This window comes from Dermacentor silvarum, chromosome 6, assembly GCF_013339745.2.
Source record: "Dermacentor silvarum isolate Dsil-2018 chromosome 6, BIME_Dsil_1.4, whole genome shotgun sequence".
NCBI classification, from domain to species: domain Eukaryota; kingdom Metazoa; phylum Arthropoda; class Arachnida; order Ixodida; family Ixodidae; genus Dermacentor; species Dermacentor silvarum.
Genome location: NC_051159.1, coordinates 1497158 through 1515253, shown reverse-complemented (window position 1 = coordinate 1515253; position 18096 = coordinate 1497158). Strand labels below are relative to the sequence as shown.

The following is an 18096-nucleotide window of genomic DNA, read 5'->3' as shown; positions in this document are numbered from 1 at the left end:
CATAGTCACCGAGGCTATGTAAGAACACGCATGTAAGATAGCGCAACGCGTCGAGAAAAAGTGCTCCTTTCAGACATCTGGTAACCAATGCCTACATGTCGTTTTATGTAGTTCTTTATGGTTTAAAGGGCAATTACTCGCGGAGTTTCCTTGGTTTTATTTCCAAGTGTCTTGCGTATGCTTGACCACAACCCTCCGTAGAACGGCCTGCCAGCGATGAGGCAGCTCGGATATGGACCCTGAGGTCTTCCATACCCTCAAGAACTTCCGTGCTAAACAGCAATGCGTATCGTGTTGTGATAATATATATGCCGGTGCAGCCTGCTTCATTATCACTGGGTACGAGCCGTGCACTTTTCATTGCAATTTCTGTTGGTATACGGACGTATAAGCGATGCGGGAGAAAACATTTCACATTAGCCTTTCATTACGTCACCATTGTGACGCACGAAATTATCTACATGCAAATAATTCTTCGTGACAAAAATTGATGAAAGTAATATATTTTATGGTATTCATGCCAATGTTTTCGGGCGTTATAGCACCACAGCTACATAAGTCGGACACGTTTGCACGTGCCATTCATCCTGTATATTGCTAGGTCACACCGGCTCGTTGCCTACTGATGACTGATGTTACCTCGCGACAATGTACACAGGCGCAAGCCATGTTTTTATGTGTTCTCGCAACAACTTTTCATAAGGAACATGGTGATACGTGAAAGAACTAAATTATTTTCTCCCGATTTTTAGGCTGTATGCGCGCACACGTTCTCAAAAGCTAAATGTGCAAAGCCTTCTTGTATATGCGAACGAAATCCTCCATTGGGATATTTGCAATGCCTCAGACCAATGCACAAGTTTCACGGTGTTGCTTGCGCCCGACGATCACGTAAGTGGCTTCGTAGCTGACGTAGGATTCCATGCAGGGTAGGCTTTCTTGGCTGCTCCAACGTTCCACTGTAAGTCCCGCCTTGGTGAAAGAGCTCTTTATTGAGCTTTCGCTGGAGTTGAGTGACGAGAACGCCTTTGTGCAGACGGTGAAGGTGGGGTTTCCCGTTAGTCCACAGGCTATGAGGATGCCACCAGGCTTGATCAGTTCCGTCAGGTTAGCTACGGCGTGCTCGTGGGCGGCCTGGTCGACAGAACCGCTGTCCAAGCAGAGGCAAGCTATGACAGCGTCGAACTGTTCTTTCCCAACACGGCCGAGTAAAACTCCAGGCTGTGCGATGTTGCACAGCCTCACCTCACAGATTGCATTGCGCGTCCTTGCAATAATGGCAGCGGCGGCACACTCTGCGTCTCTGCAATTAAAAACAGAGAGGTCATGTATGGACAGTAAGATGGTGGCGGGCTCAATAATGCTTTCTTAGTGCTTTTAAACAATAAATTGGTGGATTCGATCTTTATGTGTGAATCGGTGTCAACCGAAGCGTACGGTGATGTGTGCATAACTGGCGAAGTAAATGGTATGCAAATGGCACTTTAATGATCGAAATGTTTGCAGAAAATGGCGTAATTGAAGTGTTATTTGACCCAAATAAAATTTTAATGACGCTAGGGCAATCCAATGTTTAACGAGACGTAGCGTGGTAAGGAAATTGCAACCTAATGACGCAAATGTTCAGATGCAGTCAGGTTTTATGGAAAGGTGACCAACAATAAATGCACCCACCCTCTACGGGGATGTCTTATGATGCGAACATCTTGTGTACTTTTCTGTTGCCGAGTTGTTTACTTTTTGTCTCTGGTAATAGGTAGTGCGTATTGACGGCAATCAAATCAAATCAGGTTTGTTTTTCCATAAAGAAATGGAGAAAAAGGAAGAATGGAATGGAAATGATATAAATGGTGGCAAAATGATCACGATGAAACCACGACGGCCTTTCAACGGCGGCGTGACGACTACGTGGTGACCACAGCTGCATACCGATGATGGCATGCCTACGAATGCGCGATTATGAAGGCGTCATGACTGCACATGAAGGAATGCCGAGGAAGGAGTGACGAAGCAACGGAACGACGACAATTGAATGAAGACGATTGACTGACGACGACAGACTGACGGCGGAACGATGACGATCGAACCGCGACTACGGATTGACCACAGCTGCTTAATGGCGACGGCACGTCAACGACGGGGTGATTAGGTAGGTGTCACGTCGGCCCGGCGATGGCTCCATGATTACAAATGCGTAACGATGGCAGGTGAATAAGGAACGGCGGCGAAAGAGAAACAGCAACGGAATGACGAAAATTGAATTGCTGCGATGGAGTGACGATGAGGGAGTGATGATGGCGAAGGGATGACAATAGAACCACGATAGGAGTGACGAGGACAGAGTGAAGACGACGGAACGATGACGATGCAGCCGCGAAGGCCTGAAGACCATCACATGGCCACGAAGGAATGACTACAACTGATGGACGACAGAGTTAGTAACGAGGTCATGATGACGATGCAACGACGAGTGCTTGAGCACCACGGCATGACCACAACGAAATGACGACAGCAGCATGACGGTGATGGCATGCTGACGAACGAATTAAGTTTGGGTGATGACTGCACCACGGCGTGAAGAGAACAGAATGATAATAGTGCGACAAGGACGAAGAGGGCATGTGATGAACGAAGGACAAATAAATTACGACGGAGTTAGGACAACAGACTATATCAGGCATCTCGTCTGCACTAAGCACGGACAGCGAGGAAATGACAGGGATGTCGAAAGTGTTGGGAGATACCACTTGCTCATATCATTTGCCGCCTCTGGGCCGTGATTTTGTAGCGATGCCTTATGACTTATTCTATACTAGCATAGGCGCCGACTACGGAGAGGGGGCTCCGGGGCTCGAGCCCCCTCCGGCATTTTCCCATTTTCCAGGGGGGGGGGGGGGGGCTGAGCCTCCCCCCCCCCCTCCGCCCCTACAATGTTATCACCGGAGTTCTGTTACCCGCATAATTTGCGGATTCTCTTGCGTTGCCTCCACATTTTCACTTTTGTTGAGGCTAAAAGCTGACGGCACCATTGTTGGCGCGAACATGCACGGCTTTCGCTTTATTTCGGCAAATCCTGACAATAGGAGGACAAGCGCATTAGAAGTACCAGCGGCGGCTACCTTGTCCGTGTTTCCTCACTTTAACATAAAAAAAAATTTCCGCTGAGAACAAACACCACGCACAGACACAATATATTTTAATATATGCAAAGGAAAAAGTTTATTATATTTTTTAAAGAGAAGGAGGCAGCCAACTAAATGGATAGCCTATACCTAGAGAATGAATATGTCGACGTATGTTCACCTCACTTCAAACTACTTTGCGTGCTTTTTTGACCCTGAAAAAAACCTGCAGACTTCAGTGACCCCTTCGGCAGAGTCTTCTATTAACGGCGTGTGAAAAGCACGTGAGTGATATGTGTCTCAATATTGATTCTCTTTCCAGTAGGCAATGCTAATGACTGGCGACAAAATAAATTTTAAAAAATCTCTTCTAATTATTTACAACATTTACGCATTAGGGATGGAAACATGGCATCTTGCATGCAGAGGCCATAAATACGGGGTGTTTAAGCAAACACTTTCAAAAAATGTTTAAAGGTTCCCTGTGGCAGACAGCACAATTCTAGTTCATGAGTTGGTCTACTCGAAGAGGTGTACATTACTTGCACAAAATATTGAAATGCATAATGGACAAATTAAAAAAAATCATGGATTATGTTTTTAACATTTAACTTATGGCCCATGTTGCAATTTACAAATGCTAGTCGTGGAGTTCATAATGGTGGTTGCACTAGGAACTAATTCTTAGGATGGCACCAGTTTCAAAAAATTTTTTAAAGCTTGCCTGTGGCCGATAGCACAATTCGAGTTCATGAGCTGGTCTACTCGAAGAGGTGGACATTACTTGCACAAAAAATTGAAATGCATAATCGAATAATTAAAAAATTACCAATTAGTTTTTAACATATTAACGTATGGCCCGTGTTGCAATTTACAAATTATAGCTGTGGAATTCGCAAGTTGGATGCACTAGGAACTAATTCTCAGGATGGCACCAGTTTCGAGATATTAATTCCCGAACATTGTGGAGAAATGCATTGGCGTTCCAGTTACTTTTGCGCTTGCCCGACGTGGTTGTTTAGTGGCTATGGTGTTGAACTGCTAAGCATGAGGTCGCGGGATCAAATCACGGTTACGGCGGCTGCAGTTCGATGGGGCGGAATGCTAGAACACCCGTATAATTTAATTAGGTGCACGTTAAAGAACCCCAGGTGGTCTAAATTATTCCAGAGTCCTCCACTACGGCGTGCCTCATAATCAGATCGTGATTTGGCACGTAAAATCCGATAATTTGTTCTTTTCATACTTGTGTGCTTTCACGCATAAAACGACGTTTTGTTGAGAAAGTGACTGGCACGCCAATGTATTTCTCCCCAAAGTTAGATAATTAATATCTCTACACTGGTGTCAGCCTGAGATTTAGTTCAAAGTGGATCCGCACTCCACGGCTAGAATTTGTAAATTTCAACATGGGCCATAAGGCATAAGGCCATGGGCCATAAGCTAAAAACTTAATTGGCTAATTTTGTTAATTAGTCGAATATGCATTTCCATTTTTTGTGCAAGTAATGCCCGCCTCTTCGAGTAGACGAGCTCATGAACTAGAATTGTAGTATCTGCCACAGGCCACCTTTAAAGGGACCCTGAAACGATTTTGACGATTTTGTACAAACGTACTGAGTCGTTAGAGTAGGTCTTTCTGATCATTAATTGACGCATATATGCGCTCCACGTAAAGCGTGTAATTTATTATAAGGTTTTAAAAATGTACATCGCTACTGATTGCAGCACGTCAAGCGGCTGATTTTTGTGCCCAGATGACGCGTTTTGCCCAGAATACGTCACTGGGCCAGCTATACGATTGGCTGCCCAGGGCGCGTCATCGATAATTTTTCCAACATTATGGTGAACAAATGTTGTTCGTAATAGTTTAGATGTTAGTTCATGTGTTTCTATAAAAAGAAAGTAACAGAAAGAGAATGCACAAGGACATGTCTCACTACACAAAAAGCACTTCCGGCCCAAAGCAAATGTCGTCTGCTTGTGTTACAACGTGCTCCGTGTTGACGAGAGCTGCGCGGTCAGTGTTGGTCTTGTTCTTTCTTTTCGCGAACACTACCGTTGGCCCTTGTTGCGTTGTGGGCTACAAACGTAGCTGATCGGCGACATGTCAAGCTGCGACATCGTGCGCCGCTGCGACATCGTGCGCCGCTGCAAGGCAGCAGACCAGCGGAGTGCTGCAGCGCATCTGACTTACGGTATCCAAACCAATCCAAACGGCGCCAGCATCTACGCGTTTGCGGCCGTCGCTTCACGTCGAAGGTTTGCCACAATAGAGTTTAGCGTGTCCGGTATTCAAGTAAACGCAAGCGCAAGTGTACTGGCCGCTTTACCAGCTTTACCACGTTTTACGTGATGAACGGAGGTTCGAACATGAACTGCTTGCACGGTGCAGCCACCTGGCGGTACAAAGCTCAACCAAACACACAGCTAATACAGCAGTAACCAAGTTTTTTTCTACTTTGCTGCTGGCTCAAATTTTTGGCAGGAGCATAATCTTGAACACGCTGTCATGTTTAAAATGTTTTACACTTGGTTACAGGAATATAGCTCTGTTTTTGGCTGGTTAAGCTCTGCACCACCAGATGGCTGGACCGCGCATGCCGATCAGGCCGCTCACGTACGTCTACGAAGCTCCTTCATCACAGCGGTATGGAGGGGCTTTAGTTTACGCCTCTGGCTATCCGTCAAAACACCCAGCTCGCCTGTGGTTACCGGAATACTGGACACGCTCGGCGCTGCGACAGAACGCTCGCAACGCGCGCTGCTTGCTCGCTCTCGCTGGGGATCGACGGCCGGGCGGCTAGCGGAGAGGTTGGCGAGCCTTCGCGCGCTGGCTCCAAGACAACCGGAAATAGACGACAACATACGTCACAACATGACGTAGAGCCACCGCAGGCGGAGCTTAGCCCCGATCACTCGGCGAGCGAGTTGAGGAGGAAATGCATGGCTAGGGAGGAGGGTAACTTATAAGCGTCCGTAGCTCTCTTAATATGAGACGCTTCACTTAAATTGTGACGCGAATGTTTTACTCTAGCTGCACCCTACGCGTCTACAAAATTTGTCCGAACCGTTTCAGGGACCCTTTAAAAATTTTGGAAACTGTTCGCTGAGACACCTTGCATATAGAATTCACTCAGTAACCAAAATGATGCCAAGCCAGATTCACTCAAAATCAGAATAAATAGAAGTCTAGAAGTCATGCGCAGCAGCGCTTATGCTCGGACTCAAAGTACTAAAAAAAAAAAAAAGAGTGCAGTTTGGCCGGGAAGGCGAAGCAGCATTAGTGATAGCGAAGTAGAAGACAATTACACGAAGGAAGATTTTTACCGTGTAAATGAAAACTTTCCGCCTATGTATACTAGTCTTATCATCCACCGCTCACGGCCTGCTGATCCCGTTGATAACGCGAGCGGACCGTCGCTCTGACCATTGACAAAGCGCGATAAGCGCGAAAAGGCATTATTACCGGAAAGGAATCGCTACAAAATACCGGCCCTGGCCGCTTCGCTTCGCAGTATGTCCAATGCTGGTCTGCGCTATACCCGGGACGGCAATCGTGCAAGATAGCAGACAGCAGGCAGAAAGCTGGCTGGTGGCGTCAGTACTAGACACATAGCCATTGAATGGTACATCACCAGTGGCCCAATTTGCTGCTAATAGCAAATTTGTTGTAGAAGAGAGAGGAGAGAGAGGAAAAAAGCTCCGTTTTTATATTTCTTTTCTAAACGTGTTGGCTAGAATTTCGCGGCGAAGATGTTACGCCATGCATTGCAAAGCCTTCAAGATCAGCGCGTGCCCTTGTTTCCCTGCATAAGAAGCGTATCGTGCCATGTAGTCGTGTCTCGTTCGCATGCGCACCATAAAACATTATATAGGGCTGTAATTTTCAATTTCTAGCGTAGAAAGTGCACAAATTTTATTCTATGTTTGCATGACGTAGTAGTCAAGCTCATCTTTATTAGCGCTGATGTTGTACAAGATTAAAAGCACCTGTCAAATACTTTTTTTCACTGTGGCAAATATTAGCACCAACTGTTGCCCTGCCGCGTCTTGAACGCTTACAAGCTCAGACAACAAGGTAACTTACTATCATAACAAACTTTGTAGGAGTGATCTCTAAACCATTTAGGTTGTCGCAAAGATCCGACTAGTTTACTTTTGCATAGACCAGGTCTCGCCCCTGCATTCTAAATAAAAAAAAGTCACAGGCCCGCGCGGCAAACGCAGCGCAGTCACAGCGTAAGCTGCTGGAGCAGCTCAAGAGTAGCTCCAATTTGGGCACCACGCACAACAGCGTCTTCGCGGCAGTCTGTTCGCCTCGTTTTGACGAGAACGATCTGAACTGTCCGCCCGGCGTCGACGGCGATCTGCGGCTTGTAATGCTCCCTGCACAGCAGTCTGCTGAGCCCGATCAAGCCTTATAACTGCAACTTACATGTCGGGCGCGCCGCCTTTGCAGGCACCTTAACTAGATGGCGCCACCATACTGGCGGAGGCTCGGCAGCTCGGGAGCGCGTTGATTGCCTGCCTCGTCTGAAGCGCATATCGTCGTCTGCGCCTGCGGATGCTGCGTTTGCAGGCATCTTACCTAGATGGCACCACCATACTGGCAGAGGCTCGAGTCGTCTCCCCCTGCTTGCTTGCCTCATATAGGGGTATTTTTCCGCGGCCCGATAGCAAGCGCTTGCATGGCTCAGTGGTAGAGCATCCGGCTCCCACGCAGCGGGCGCGGGCTCGATCCCGGCGGGAATCGGGTACTTTTTTCGCGTTTCCGGCGATAGCGGTTACGCGGCGGCATCATCGCGTCCCGAAACGGCTATTGGAATGAGCCCATAACAGCTTACGCTGTAAAAATCGAACCCAAAGAAAAACGCACTCTCGGCCTTTGCTAGATATAACGATAAGCGTACGAGCAAGTTTTTTTCTGTTCTAATGCGACAGTCCACACTATTCAATCACAAAAAGGTACCGTTTTATGATCAGGCAAAATAAAATAAGCCTATGCAATCGCGAGTTAAAGTCGACGCCCAATACGTTCAGAATAAAAAAAGCGGTTTACAGGCATATGGAGGCTTGAAGTAATTTATACCAGTGGTCGAACAAGGAATGTCGCTATAGCAAACGTTTTGACAATTTGCTGCGCTGACACACACACACCTAGCCGCACGCGCACACGCACACGCACACACAGTATCCCGGCTAATTTTAACCAAGCTGTTCAACGCAAAAAAAAATATTTACAGAAGATTGTGCAACACATTTTAACACCTAGGATATTTGGTCGTCAAGGGTATGGGGGCTACACACCGTAGGTTTTAATATGGTATCGTGCAGCATGTTTTGTAGCGAGAGCTACATTGGTCGTATTCGCGCCGTTTGGCTGTGGTCGCTGGCCGCACCGCGAGCTGTGCCGTTGCCTAGCAACCGCCGCAGCTGGCAGTGCCGCTCGCCGCGCCATCTGGCATGACGTCAGAGGAGGAGCCGGTGAAACCGCGAGCTGAGCCGTTGCCTAGCAACCGCTGGCGTTGCATTGCCTGGAGGAGCCGTCGTTGCATCGTATATATAGAAGGGGCGGCTCAGTGGGATTAGTCGGCAGATATGGAAAGTGAGTAGGAGAGACTGAAAGAAGCCAGGCTTCGTGGTCGGAATGAATCCAAAAGGAGGCAGCTTGCCGAGGAGACGGAGGAAAAACGAGCCGCACGCCTCGAGAAGCGTCGTAAGAACGAAGCAGCCAGGCGAGTGCATTCAGATGAGGATGGTTCCTCATCTAGTTCGGCATCTCGTGCCAAGGCCGCGGATCAACGACGGAATGAAACCAGGAGGAGGCAACGAGCTGCGGGGACAGAAGAACGTGCTCGGCGTATCGAACAGAGACGGCAGTGATGCAGCTCGGAGAGCGCCGCGCCTAGCCGCCGATACAACGCATTTGGAGGACGTTAAGGCTCGCCGTGTGACGGACCATGCGATTCGGCTGGCTGAAAGTTCAAGTGCGACGTGCATGTTTCAAACGGACTTAACAGACAATGTGTTTGGATTTGCGTGTGACGTTTGCGAAAGACTGTGGCATAACCGTACCTCTCGCTACGCACACCCAGGCATAACTGAGTTAAGCCAGAGCCAATGTTTTTTCAAATTTTCTTTTCGTTGAACAGTTTGGCTAAAATTAGCCGGGACGCCCTGTATATATGTTTAGGTTACACACTTTCTGCGTACTGGGTTAGAGGAAACGCTACGTATGCAATATGTTACTATGTATATGAAGTAGAAAATAATTCTCCCATGAGAAGTGAAGCAAACGCAGCACATCTGTAGTTAACGTGCTCAGGATAGCGTAGTTTTTGAGAGGAATATATATGTGACATCAGAGATACAGCGAAGTGTGTCTTACCAAGCTATTACGAGCAAACTTTGTAAAGATTGGTGTCAAGTGGCATATACCCAGTGCTGTACGGATCGGCGTTCCTGGAACTAGTTCCTTTTGGGAGGAACGGAGGAACGCCACCGTACCGTTACGGGTCGGTAGAACTGTAACGGTAACTCGTTAGATTTACGAAGGAACGGCGGAGGGAACGCCGTTCCTTCTGTAAACGTTCGACAGCATTGAACGAACGCACGTACGTACGCAGCACATATCATGCAGGGCGGATGGGCGACCGCGTGGGGCGCAAATAATTACCATTTGCCTGTCACGTGACTACAGTGCTATTTCTTTCGCGAGTTCTGCGTTATATATTTTTATGACTAGGCTTCAAGATTGTCACGTGACGCACTCCCTCCTGCAGTTTCTTTCCTCCATGCCGGCCTATCGGACACCAACATCGAGATGTAACACTTGCTGAGTTCAAACAAGAGTCTTTACTAAATTGCGAAGATGTATTCTGGTAATCTTTTTTCACTCATACTACAATTTTGAATCAACATTCATTAAACGCCTATGTATTGTTCATTTCGATGCAGTTTCTTTGTAAAAAATTTAATTATAACCTCCTAAGACCTCTTGTACAATACATTGCACATTGCCTTCAAATTTTGTTCGAAATTTAATCGGAAGAATTTACGCAAAACATTCCCTCTGGATATGAAGTACGGTACATTTGTAACTGTAATGAAGTGGTTTACTGATATACTTGTCATCCGCTTTCGATATATTTGACAATAAATTGCTCTAGACATCTGTGTTAGCAATCTCGAGGCGTGTTGCGAAGTCACCGAGATTGCGTGAAAATACCAGACGCGGCAGTAACACGTAGTTCCATCTTCATCTCAGAGTTTGAACAATTCAATGCAGTTTTTACCACAGCTAACATGAGGAGATTATGGAGATCGTCATTTTTTTTCACGTACATGGAGACGGAGCTTTTGGCATGTATCCGTGGTAACCAATTTTAAAAATTGTTTTTCAAGTTCATGACATAACAGTACACACAATAAAAAACAGCTTGAAGAGCGATTATGTCCCGTTGTTGTGTTTGGGTCTCAGGAGGATATTGGTGCATGTGCGTAACTTTCCATTTGCACATTTGTAGCTCCGTATCCTGACTGCACATTTGAAGACCGAAGTGGAAAGTGCCATATGTGTTGCACTTTTAATAAACGAGCACCAAAGTTGCTGTTAGACATGTTTGGAGTATGTCCGGTGCTCCCTGAAATAATTCCTCTAGGAGCGTTTCTTTAGATTCTTTTTATCTCCAGATAATCTGCCACCGCCGATGCTCAAATTCGTATAATATACGTAGTTCGATGCGAGTTTTAAGGTTGCTGAATTTATTTCGCCTCAGGATTATCCGACACTATATTTAATTTCAATGAAATCAAATGTATCGGTAATGTAACGACACGTTCCAATGTTCGAAGTGTAACCGGAACGCGTTCCTTTCGCATTAAAGTAACTTGTAACGGGAACTCGTTCCAAGATTGGGAAGGAACGAGCTTTCATTCCTGTTTTAGAGGAACGTGTACAACACTGCATATACCTGATGAGATGGCAGCCATTTACGTTTTGCTCAGCACTTCGTCCGTGGCTTCTGTTATGCGAGTAAACACATCGGCCACACTTTAAAGGTTGCCGCGGTATGTTTCTCAGTGGTGCAGCTGCTCAAGAGAAATGAGCGTGGGAGTTGGGGAGACACCACTTAGATAGCACAAGGCCTACGCACTCCGATCAATGACGTCATGCTATACGTGGCCTGACTGCCATTGAATCTAATGGGGATGCTTCCGCGTAAGCAACAGTGATTTTGACGTCATCGCTTTCGTCACGACAGCATTGGCAATAGAAATTTCGGATCAGGTAGCATGACGTCATAGATCGGAGTGTGTAGGCCTATGCTATCTAGGTGGTGTTGGTTAGGGAGACAGGGTACGGTACTTACGCGTGCCCTTCTATAACGGCCAGACGCTGGGCGAACAGCGTCCAGTCCTTGGCGTCCGGCGCAGCGTCCACCCATTTGCGGACTTCGAGGATGTTGGCAGGCACCAGGTCGGCCATCACGATGTGCTCGAACGCTACTGAGGCTGCCATTGCCGTGTACATACAGGGGCCGCAGCCGACTTCCAGCAGTATGCCTCCTTTGACAAGTTCTGTAAACAACCGAAGTAAATATAGTAAGCGCTACGGGTGAAAGCCAGAAAATATAGCCAGCCCTAGAGTACTGCACAGGCCTTTCTTTCTGGACTGGTTCCCAACCGATCCAAGGCCTAAGTTGCCTACCTATTTGGGCCACTAGGTATATGCTGCTAGTTGTGACACCGTCGTAGTTTCATTGTCGTCATTCCAGCTATTATCAACGAGAGTGATATTACTCTCATTATGCCGTCGTCGTCACGTCTTCTACCCCGACACAGTGCCCAGGTTGTCTAATAGCTTGGGCGACTAGGTATGGCCTTGTGGTCGTGACGCCGTCATGGTCGTTGCATCGCTGTCATTCTAGCTTTGTCATACACCTCTCGTCATGCCGTGGTCATCATGCCATCATTGTCACACAGTCCTCCTCATGCCGTCGTCATCGCGCTGTCGTTTTATCAGTGATCACTTGAGTAACGTCGTCCCATTTTTTGTCATGCCGTGGTCGTCATGCCACCTTCGTCTTTCCATCACCGTCAATCTTTCTTCTTCGATGTAGTGTAATCATTCAATCGTGATTATGACGTCCTTGTCATGCCGTCTTCGTCAGGCAGTCGCTACCCCGCCTCCATTATCAGACCGTCGTTGGGATGCCGTCGTGGTTCTTCCATCGTCGTCATTGTAGCTTTGACATGCGACTCTCGTCATGCCGTCATCGTCACGTGGTCGTCTCATCATAGTCACCACTTCAGTATCGCCATCCCATCGTTCTCATACCACCTTCGTCGATCCATCGACCTCATCCTTGTTGGTCACTCTGTGGTGATCATGCTGCCATCATTCAATCGGGATTATGCCGCCGTTGTCATGCCAAAAGAAATAAAATTCTGGGGTTTTACGTGCCAAAAACCACGATCTGATTATGAGGCACGCCGTAGTGGGGGGACTTCGGAAATTAGGACCACTTGGGGTTCTTTAACGTGCACGTAAATCTAAGTACACAGGTGTTTTCGCATTTCACCCCCATCGAAATGCGGCTGCCGTGGCCGGCATTTGATGCCGCTACCTCGTGCTCAGCAGCCCAACACCATAGCCACTGAGCAACCACGGCGGGTCCGTTGTCATGCCATGATTGCGTCGTCACACAGATGCCATTATGCATCCATTGCCATACCATCGTCGTCAATCCTGCTTCCTCATCTGGTTGTCGTCATACAGTCGTCGTCGTCTCATTGTGCTCATGTCGTAGTCTTTATTTTGTCGTCGTTATGCTATCGTCATCATTTAAGAATCGACATCTCATTGCCGTCATGCCGCCGTCGTTACACGCCGTTGTCGTTCCATCGATATCATTCCTTCGTCATTCCATCGTTAATGCGACGGCGTCGTACAGTCGTCGTCATATCTCCATGTTCAAGGACGACCTTGGCGAGCGAGTACCATAGCAAAAGAGGACAATATCGGAGTATGTGGCGTATAGCCGAAGCAACAAAAAAGTCTTAGAACTACCACTGCACGTGTTAAGTAAACGTCACTTCAGGAATATGGTATGCCGCTACCTGTTTGCTATTCGCATTACTGTCGACAGATGAGTTCTGCCGTAACTCTAAGCATGAAATTTTAAGCTCCCGTTGTCGGTGACCTTAAAGAGACCTTGAGTGAAAATCCAGAGCCGTTATCCGGGCACTCAAGAAGAGAATGTGGCGAGGATTAAACTAGAACATCCGGGCATCGTTGCGAGCGCAGAACTAGATCATCCGGGCAACGAGTCAAAACCTAGGAAAATACGATCTCAGGCCCCCAACCCCTTCTAAAGAACCGCATTACATACGCTAGTTACTGTCCAAAAAAGTAAAAAAAAATTGTGCTTCCGATTTCTTCCTATGTTTGTTCACAAGATCATCAAGCTGTAACTTCTAGTACGCTGAAGTTTAATTTGTCATTTCCAATAGAGACGTTCAAAAGGCAGATACAGTGCACCACACACTTCATTGTCATCTTTTGGCGCACAGACAGGGTTACCTGCGCTCTTTTCAGCGCCAGTGGCCCGTGAGTTCCGCGGCGCCACGCTGCGTGACCAGGCCGGCAGCATCCGGCGTGCCGCGGATGGTTGTCTGGCCGAGACGAGACTTGAAACAAGTTTTCAGTTCAAAACAGGTTCGTTTCGGCTCAGTAAGCTTTCAGGCCTGCTTTGCACCAGTCTGCTTTGCCGGTAGCCATTTCATGTTTACATCTACTCTCGATTACGGGAAAGCCAGTATTTTTTAAGAGTGGTTTTCTACGGGACATGGCTCATTACCACCGGCTCTATACCGCAGTCGCCAACCCCTGTCCACCAAATTAAAGCACGCGCAAAATAAGTAAGTACTTTCTTCTTTATCATATGAACTTGAGATGTATCTATCGACAACAAATTTCCAGCATCGTACAAATATCGAGAAGAATCTTGACAATTTGCGAAGTGAACTTAGAATGCTAGAGGTTCGTGCTTGTTACACGTTTTCAAGCGCACTAAGAAACGCGGGCAGAACAGGAGTCGTTCTGCGAGTTCACTCGCTTCGCACAAGTATTCTATTACAATCGAATGGTGCTGAATTCACGGGTAAGCGTGCAGCTAGTGCATTTTTGAAGCTTTGGGTGGGTCTTACTTTTGCAGCACATAAGTTTTCCTTTTTATGGAAACTAACGCAGTTCCAGGACTGGCCCATAAAGGCCAGAAGTGATTTGTTATCATTTGCGGGAGAAGGTAGATCGCGAAAACAAGCAGCAGAGCTACCCCACACAGATCAAAACACTTACTGTCTTACCTGAAGTGAAAATGGAGTGCATTTCCTGAAGGATAGGGTTCAACAAAGGCAATATTCGCACGGAATGAGCTGGATAGTTGTCCGGAAGAAATTCGGCAAGTATTTGAGCGACAAGTTCCTCTTGAGCCATGGTTCGGGTTCTGAAGAAAAAAAAAAAACAAGAGCAACATGTATTAGAAATATACTTTATAAACATTATATTTTCTATTTCTGCCGCAACTTTACCTAGCGGTACATCTGCCTATAACTAGTTTTTTAAAAAAAACTTTATTAGCGTAACAAGCAGTGAAATGCAAGGAGCTGGGTTCTGAAAAAAGTTAGTTTCGCCCGAAAGGCGAAGTATCAATTGCGATAGCCAGTCTTTAGACAGGTGTAGGAAGTAAAGATAGTAGTTTTATCGGCTTCATAACTTGTAAAAATTCCCTTACTCACTAAAGGAACAAGCCTGGTGTCACATGGGCACAGGCAAACATGAACACATCTCACTCGATAACCTCGGACAGTCGCTGTCAAAACGATGGCATGAGGAAGATCGGCAGCAGCAGCGAGCGAATTGCACTCCGTCATGCCTCTCGTTTCAGTGCGAACCAAGAGTCGAGTTCAAAGCGCACACGAAGCTATCAGCCCTCGACGCGCCTAGACGGCAACGGCCGAAATGCACATGAAGTGTCCATAGAATTGCAATAATAAAAAAGACTTACTAGGCAAATGTAGCACGTTTTTCTCTAGTGAAAAATGTTGTGGTTCCCAAGGCACACTCTACGGTGCCAAAAAAGTGAACTTTAATGGCATTGTCGGAGGAGGAAACAACTTTATTTATGGCATTCTGAGATTTTGCCTTGCAATAATAAATGTGCCATTTCTTTGTAACAATTTCAACGCCCGCTTCATAAGCACATTAGTAACCATTAGCACACTTTCATCTTAACCCTGTAATGCCCACACAAAGTTCTGCATCAAGAAAAAATTTGAACAAATTGTTCACCTTTATTTCTAGCTGTGGAAAGTACACTTGTACAGAAAGAACACTGAAATATTATTCCAGGTACATCTTAAATAGGATAGCAATTATTTAACTAGTTGTTGGTATTGTAAATGGGGTTTATTCGGGTCGTATAGCAGCAGCGACAAACGAAGCATCAGCAGGTAGGGCCTAGCCAAAGATTGAACTGATTACGAGCCACGATGGCGACGGGGCTTTCGGTGTGACGATCGTCTTCCTCACAATCACCCCCGGAGTGGAAGAGTTGCCATCCTGGCGACCTAGGAAGAGGTCAGCGGATCGTAGTACGGCTTGAGCCGGTAAATATGCACAGTCTCTGGCCCGCGACGACGGAGATCGGAAGATAGCGACACGGGTTCTACCACGTAATTAACGGATGATGTTTGTGCAACCACGCGGTAGGGCCCGTGGTACTTTGAAAGGAGCTTGGACGAAAGGCCAGGAGCAGCAGCAGGCCGGACCCAAAGCCACACGACAGAGTCGATGGCGAAAGGGCGACGAGGTGGTTGGAGGTCATGACGCTGCTTTTCGCGACACTGTTAAGCAGACGTCAAAGAACGGGCCAGTTGACGGCACTTCTCGGCGTGCTCAGCGACCGTAGCAACAGGCGAGCAGTCGGCGGGGTCCGGCCGGTACGGGACCACCGCATCAATGGTGCTGGAGAGTTGGCGGCCGTAAAGCAGAAAGAATGGTGAGAATGCAGTAGTGGCTTGGGAGGCAGTGTTATAATGCGTATGTGACAAAGGGAAGTACAAGATCCCAGTTGGAGTGGTCTGACGCAACATACATTGATAGCATGTCACGCCCTTGTACGCCTAGCGCTCACATGCGTCCCAAAAGTGAAAGCTCCAAAAGCTTTTCAGAACCCTAAGGGTGCAATCCGCCTTCTCTTTAGGGAGATCCACAAGAATCCCCACGAAGCCTGTGTGACTCATGGATTTACCCGCGAAGAAGCGACGCTTTTATACCGCATCAGGACCGACTCCGCGTACTCCCCAGCTTGGTTATTCAAGACTGGGCTTCGCGCTTCCCCATTCTGTGCTTTCTGTGGTGACATTGGTGACATGACATCGAACATTTCATTTGGATATGCCCGAAGTTTGACACAGAAAGAAAAATCGATGGTCGACACCCTACAAAAGAGCGGTCTTACGCACAGGACCTTTGGAGACGTTTTCCCCAGAGGGCCCGCGGCAATCAGGAAGAGAGCGCAACGACTGCTGATAGCCTTTCTGTGAGACACGGGGCTCATCGACACCTGTTGACACACCCCTGATCTCAACTCGAAGGAGGATCAGGCGGAACAATTGCCGGCTATGTATGCCAGGCTAACCCCGCCTGCTTCTACATCACCACCACCATGTCATCACGATTTCTGTTGAAACGTTCCGTAAGCCATTGGTCTGTGGATGATAAGCGGTAGTGGTGCGGTGAATAATTTGGCATTCAGATAGGATTTACTGCAGCACGTCCGAGAGGAATACGCTAGCCCGATCGCTCTGCACTTCACGAGGTGCGCCATGGCGGAGAACAAAGTTGTGCAGAATGAAGGAGGCGACGTCTTTTGCTGATGCGGCATGTAAGGCAGCAGTTTCGGCATAACGTGTCAAATGATCTACGGCGGCGACGATCCATCGGTTGCCAGAGCTAGCAGATAGAAGAGGCCTGTGTAAATCAATGGCGACATGGTCAAATGGCTGAGCTGGGCAGGCAAGTGGCTGGAGAGGTGCGGTGGTGAGATGCGAGACACCTTTGCGTCGCTGGCAGGCAATGCAGGAGCGTACGTATTTGCGGATGAAGGTGTACATGCCGCGCCAATAGTATCGTAGGCGAAGCCGTGTGTAAGCGGTATCAGCGAAAGCTGACGACCAACTTCCTCACGGACGAACTCCTTGATCTTAGCAGCAGCGAAGTGTTATCCGGGGCAACAGCCAAGCTCGACATTGAAGTGGCCTGTGGAGGAGATTGGCGGGTGGCTACGCTTTGTGTAGTTCGTCAAAACTTTGACAGACACTGACGAGTTCAGGCACTGTTGCCGGATTTTTCCCCAACAGCATTTGAAATCATTGACTTTTAGGATATGCGTGATCTTATCGGCAGCAGCCATTGTGACCTCAACGCAGTTGCAGAGGTCCACAACATCTTCTATATAACTGGTGAATGTCTCTCCGCTCTGTTACGCACGACCATGCAAACGTTGCTCGGTACGAAGCTTGCGAACGGCAGGTCACCCGAATACATCCGTTACGCTAGCTTTGAAGTCAGCCTACGTCGCGAGATCACGTTCGTGGTTTTGGTGCCGCACGCTGGCGACACCGCTCAAGTAATACGACACGTAATTCAGTTTTTGGGTGTCGTCCCAGTGGTTGTGGATGCTCACCCGGTCGTAGTCAGCGAGCCAGTCTTCCACGTCATGATCTTCGGTACTGCTGAAGATGGGTGGGTCGCGTTGGCGTAACGGGCCAGGGCAAACCATGGTAGTCACCGGGGCAGCGGGTTGTGGTTGTGGCGACCTTTCTTCCGGCATAATGAAGATGGGCTGTAGTGTCCGGTTGTGAAGTCCCAGATCTCCTGTTGTACCCAGCACCTCCACCAATT

The 18096-nt window shown here is 47.7% G+C and overlaps 1 protein-coding gene across 1 annotated transcript; it reads right to left on the bottom strand.

Annotated features, from left to right (window-relative positions):
- Nucleotides 1-449: 449 nt before the first annotated feature.
- Nucleotides 450-14625, bottom strand: LOC119455841 (nicotinamide N-methyltransferase-like). Its single transcript, XM_037717334.2, has 3 exons — nt 14496-14625; nt 11498-11705; nt 450-1303 (listed from the first exon to the last, which is right to left on the bottom strand). The coding sequence occupies exons 1-3, from the start codon at nt 14623-14625 to the stop codon at nt 844-846; spliced, it is 798 nt and encodes a 265-aa protein (XP_037573262.1). The 3' UTR covers nt 450-843.
- Between the last annotated feature and the right edge of the window lie 3471 nt (nt 14626-18096).